The following is a 5265-nucleotide window of genomic DNA, read 5'->3' on the forward strand; positions in this document are numbered from 1 at the left end:
GTTTCGGGGGCCACGGCGGCCACGGCGGCCGACACCTGCTCGGCCACGGCGGCCGCTGCGGCCGCTGCAGCCGCGGCCACGGCCGCCGCCGAGCCCTTGAAGGGGTTGTTGGCGCTGAACTCCCGCCACTTGGCCCCCAGGATGGTCATCATCTTGGACATGGGGATCTTGGGGTTCTTCTTGGCGATCAGGGGCCTGCGGAGACGGGGGGAGGGGGTGAGGAGGGGTGAGCAGGGGTGGGTCAGCAGGGACGGGAGAGTGACCCCTTGGGGAGGGGGTTTGGGGGTCACAGAGAGGACTGGGATGGTCCTGGGGTCACTCAGGATCCCTGGGGTCACTCAGGATCCCAGGACAGCCCTGCGGTCACTCAGGATCCCAGGATGGCCCTGGGGTCACTCAGGACCCCCTCAAACACCCAGAGGTACCTCCAGGACTCCCAGGACGCCCCCCAAAACACCCAGAGGGACCCCTGGGGTGCTCCCCAAACACCCAGAGGGACCCCCAGGACCCCCGGGATGCCCCCCAAAACACCCAGAGGGGCCCCCAGGATGCCCCCAAACACCCAGAGGGACCCCCAGCCCCACCTCATGAACTGGCTGAAGGCCTTGTAGTTGGTGAGGGTGTGATAATCCTCCTCGGTGAACACGTGGTCCACGTCCTCCAGCCCCCAGGCCCCCAGGAGCTGCGCCGAGGATTTCTGCTCCACCGCCTGCTCGGGGACACCGGGGGGACACCAGGGGGACATGGGGGACACCAGGGGGACGGACCAGGATGGGGACAAACACCAGGAAGAGGGACAGAGAGGAGGAGAAGGAAACACGTCACCTTTCGGGACCCCTGAGGGTCCCCACATGGGTGATGGGACCCCCGTGGAGCACCCAAGGGGTTTTGGGACCACCACAGGGACCCACAGAGTGACAGAACCCCCATGAGGACCCCACACAGTGACAGAACCCCCCAAAGGTGTTGGGACCCCCATGAATACCCCCCAAAGGTGTTGGGATCCCCAAGAGAACCCCACACAGATGTTGGGACCCCCATGAATACCTCACACAGGTGTTGGAACCCCCATGAATACCCCAAACAAGTGTTGGGACCCCCATGAGGACCCCACACAGTGACAGAACCCCCACAAACGTGTTGGGACCCCCATGAGAACGCCCCACAGGTATCAGGACCCCCATGAGAACCCCTCATGGGTGTTGGGACCCCCATGAATACCCCAAACAAGCGTTGAGACCCCCATGAGGACCCCACACAGATATTGGAACCCCCATGAATACCCCAAACAAGTGTTGGGACCCCCATGAGGATCCCCACACAGGTATCAGGACCCCCATGAGAACCCCTCACAGGTGTTGGGACCCCCATGAATACCCCCAACAAGCGTTGAGACCCCCCAGAGGACCCCACCCAAAAATACAAAGCCCCCAAACAAGTGTTGGGACCCCCATGAGGATCCCCACACAGTGACAGAACCCCTCAAAGGTGTTGGGACCCCCATGAGACCCCCCCGCCCAGCTGCTGGCCCCCTCCAGAGCCCCCATTTCCCCCCACAGGGCAGCACAGGGGGTGCCCCCTGTGCCCCCCCAGGCCGGGGTGCCCCCCGGGCCATACCTTGACCTTCTGCCCGCCCTCATCGTCGGCCTTTTTCCTCCTCTTGGTTTTCTTCTCCTTCTTCTCGCGGTGCTTCCGCCGCCGCTTGCGCGCCGCGCCGCCCGAGTCGCTGCCGCCGCTCTCCGACTTCTCCCGGTACTCCTCGCGGGGGTACTCGTCCCTCTCGGACTCCAGCTCATCCTCGCTCACCTGGGCACCCCAAAATCACCCCAAAAACCTGTCAGTGACCCTGAGACCCCGCTCTGGTCACCCTGAGAGCCCTGAGCCACACCAGGACCCCCTGAACCACTCCCGGTACTCCTCGCGGGGGTACTCGTCCCTCTCGGACTCCAGCTCATCCTCGCTCACCTGGGCACCCCAAAAACACCCCAAAATACCCCAAAACTGTCACTGACCCTCCCTTAGTCACACCAGGGCCCTTTTGGGCACCCTCAGAGCCCCATCTGTCATCCCAGAGACCCCCATCAGCCACCCCCAACCCATCAGCTGCCCCCAGACCCTGTCACCTGTCCCTGTCCCCACCTACTGTCCCCAGATCCTGTCCCCTGTCCCTGTCCCCATCCCCTGTCCCTGTCCCCACCCGCTGTCCCCAGACGTGTCCCCTGTCCCTGTCCCCAGACGTGTCCCCTGTCCCCGAGCCCAGCAGCACCCACCAGTTTTTTCCGTTTCCGGGGTTTCCCGGGTTTGTTTTCCTTCTGTTTCCGGGGGCCCCTTTTCTTCTTCTTCACCCCCAGGGCCCCCTCGAGGCCCCGCAGCAGATCCTCGTCACCATCTGTGGGACACGGTGACATCAGCCAGGGGGACGGGGACAGGATGGGACAGGGATGGGACAGGGCAGGGACAGGGATGGGGACAGGGCAGGGACAGGGACGGGGACAGGGATGGGGACAGGGCAGGGACAGGGATGGGGACAGGACGGGGACAGGATGGGGACAGGGATGGGACAGGGATGGGATGGGGACAGGGATGGGGACAGGGATGGGGACATGGATGGGACAGGGATGGAGACAGGGCAGGGACAGGAATGGGGACAGGGATGGGGACAGGATGGGACAGGACAGGGATGGGGACAGGGATGGGGACAGGGACAAGGGCAGGATGGGGATAGGATGGGGAGAGGGACAGGGGACAGCAGTGTCACCATGAGTGAGCAAACACCGGTGACACCGTGACAGTGACTGACTGATGGCAAAGGATTCCCCAACCTCTCCTTTGGGGACAGGAGTGTCACCATGAGTGACCAAACACCGGTGTCACCACGACAGTGACTGATGGGTGGCAGAGGATTCCCAAACGGCTCAGCCCAGGGGACAGCCGTGCCACTGTGACAGTGACCAAGCACCGGTGACACCGTGACAGTGACCAAGAGATGGCAGAGGATTCCCTGACCCTCACATGGGGACAGCAGTGACACCGTGACAGCAGAGGATTTCCCAGGCATTGGGCCCAGGGGACAGCAGTGTCACGGTGACAGTGATCAAACACCAGTGACACCGTGACAGTGACCAACGGATGGCAGAGGATTCCCTGACCCTCACGTGGGGACAGAGGTGACACCGTGACAGTGACCAAGAGTTGGCAGAGCACTCCCAGCTCTCACTCTGGGGACAGCAGTGACACTGTGACAGAGACCAAACACCAGTGACACCGTGACAGTGACCAAGAGATGGCAGAGGATTTCCCAGACACTGGGCCCAGGGGACAGCAGTGTCACTGTGACAGTGACCAAGCACTGGTGACACCATGACCAAACACCAGCAGGGCACTCCCCAGCCCTCGCTCTGGGGACAGCGGTGTCACTGTGACAGTGACCAAGCACTGGTGTCACCGTGACAGTGACCAAACATTGGTGACGCTGTGACAGTGACCAAACACCAGCAGAGTACTCCCCAGCCCTCGCTCTGGGGACAGCAGTGTCACTGTGACAGCAGAGGATTTCCCAGGCATTGGGCCCAGGGGACAGCAATGTCACTATGACAGTGACCAAACACCAGCAGAGCACTCCCCAGCTCTCGCTCTGGGGACAGCGGTGTCACCAGCCGCCAGCAGAGGATTCCCCAAGCCCTCACACGGGGACAGCGGTGTCACGGTGACGGTGACCAACGCCAGCAGAGGATTTCCCAAGCCCTTGGCCGAGGGCCACCGGCATCCCCGTGCGACAGGGGCCACCGCGCGTTCCCGCTGTCCCCGGGGCGGTGACACCGCATCCGTGTCACGGCCCCGGCTGTCCCCGCCGCTCTGGCAGCCGCCCGGGGTGACGCCGGCGACAGCGAGGTGTCACATCTGCCAGCCGCTGGCACGGCCCCCGCCCGGCGCGTGCCCGGCCCCGCGGGTCCCCCGCGCTGTCACCCGTAAATCACCCCGAGGGTGTCCCCAGGGGGACACACACACACACACGGGGGGGTGGCAGCGGGTGCCAAGCTTGGCGTGGCGACAGGAAGCAGCACCCGGCGCCGCCGGGGTCACATTCCAGCCTAATCCCTTGGCACCGCCGCCTGCCAGCCCCGGGCGGCCGGGCCGGGCGCCGGGACCACCGGCAGCGCCGCCCCCGCGGGGCCACAGCCCCAAAATCCGCTTTTTTCCGCCCGTTTTTTACCATGGCGGCAGCGCCGAGGCCCAGCCCGCCCTGTTCCCCCCCCCACACACACACTCCCCCCGCTCGCTTTCCAAATTCCCCTTTTCGCTGCTTTTTCAACCCAAACCATCACCTGGGGGTGCTGCCGGGGACGCGCGGCCGCTGGCGGGGATGGGGCCGAGCCCCTGCGGGCCCGATCCTGCCATTTTTGGGGTGTTTTCCCCCATTTTCACCCCCCAAATCCAGCCCCCCCCGGCCCCATCGGACATGCGCGGGGCGCGTTGGCAAAGCATCAACCAGAATTTTCCACACACGTGACGCTCCCACTCCCCGCACCTCGAGAAAAAGGGGAAAAAAACCGAAAAAACACCAAAAAAAAACCCCGCCCGGGGAAGGGAGCGCCGCGATCCTAAAGTAAAACCCCCCCCGAGTGGATGAGGGGAGAGAGAAATGAGGGGAAAATGGTGGAAATTGCAAATGAAACGGTGAAAGGAGGGGGGGGATAGGTGGAAAAATGGAAAAAATGTAGCAAAAACCACAATAAAAAAAAAAAAAGAGAAAGCAAAAAAAAAAAAAAAAAAAAAAAAAGGGGGAGTGATTCCGGCAAAGGGGAGGAAGGAGTTGGAACAAAGAAAAAAAAAAAAAAAAAAAAAAAAAAAAAAAAAAAAAAAAAAAAGGGGGAGTGATTCCGGCAAAGGGGAGGAAGGAGTTGGAACAAAGAAAGAGGGAGGGGAGCTCCAAAAAGGGGGGAAAAGGGGAAATCTGGGGAAGAGGCACAGCGGGAGTGAGGCGCCGCTTCCCCGCGCCGCAGAAATCCCCGGGTTGGGGTTTTTTGGGGTGTTTCCCCCCGGTTTTCTGCTGCTCCCGGCGCTGGAGCAGCCGGCCAGGCCTTTGCTCAGGAACTTGGTGCCAAGTGTGGAAATCCTCAAGTTTAGCTTTGATTTTTGGGGTGTTTTTTGGGTGTTTTTTTTTTTTTTTAAGTGAAAATTCTGTTGTTTTGGGTGCTCCCCCCCCAGCCCGGCTGCGGCCTCGCCATTGTTCTCTGCTGGGATGGGCTGAAAACGGCAAAAATC

At 61.9% G+C, this 5265-nt stretch overlaps 1 protein-coding gene across 1 annotated transcript in view; it reads right to left on the reverse strand.

Annotated features, from left to right (window-relative positions):
• The window catches only part of LOC120505893 (chromodomain-helicase-DNA-binding protein 3-like), a gene marked incomplete at its 3' end in the record, with an annotated part of 35690 nt that extends 31277 nt beyond the window's left edge, over positions 1 to 4413 (reverse strand). The window contains 5 exon segments of the mRNA XM_039716840.1: positions 12 to 195; positions 585 to 709; positions 1618 to 1806; positions 2271 to 2389; positions 4326 to 4413. Of these exon segments, the coding sequence (XP_039572774.1) occupies positions 12 to 195; positions 585 to 709; positions 1618 to 1806; positions 2271 to 2389; positions 4326 to 4398 (690 nt within the window).
• Between the last annotated feature and the right edge of the window lie 852 nt (positions 4414 to 5265).

Source organism: Passer montanus, unplaced genomic scaffold (genome assembly GCF_014805655.1).
Source record: "Passer montanus isolate IOZ18808 unplaced genomic scaffold, ASM1480565v1 scaffold368, whole genome shotgun sequence".
In the NCBI taxonomy this organism is placed as follows: domain Eukaryota; kingdom Metazoa; phylum Chordata; class Aves; order Passeriformes; family Passeridae; genus Passer; species Passer montanus.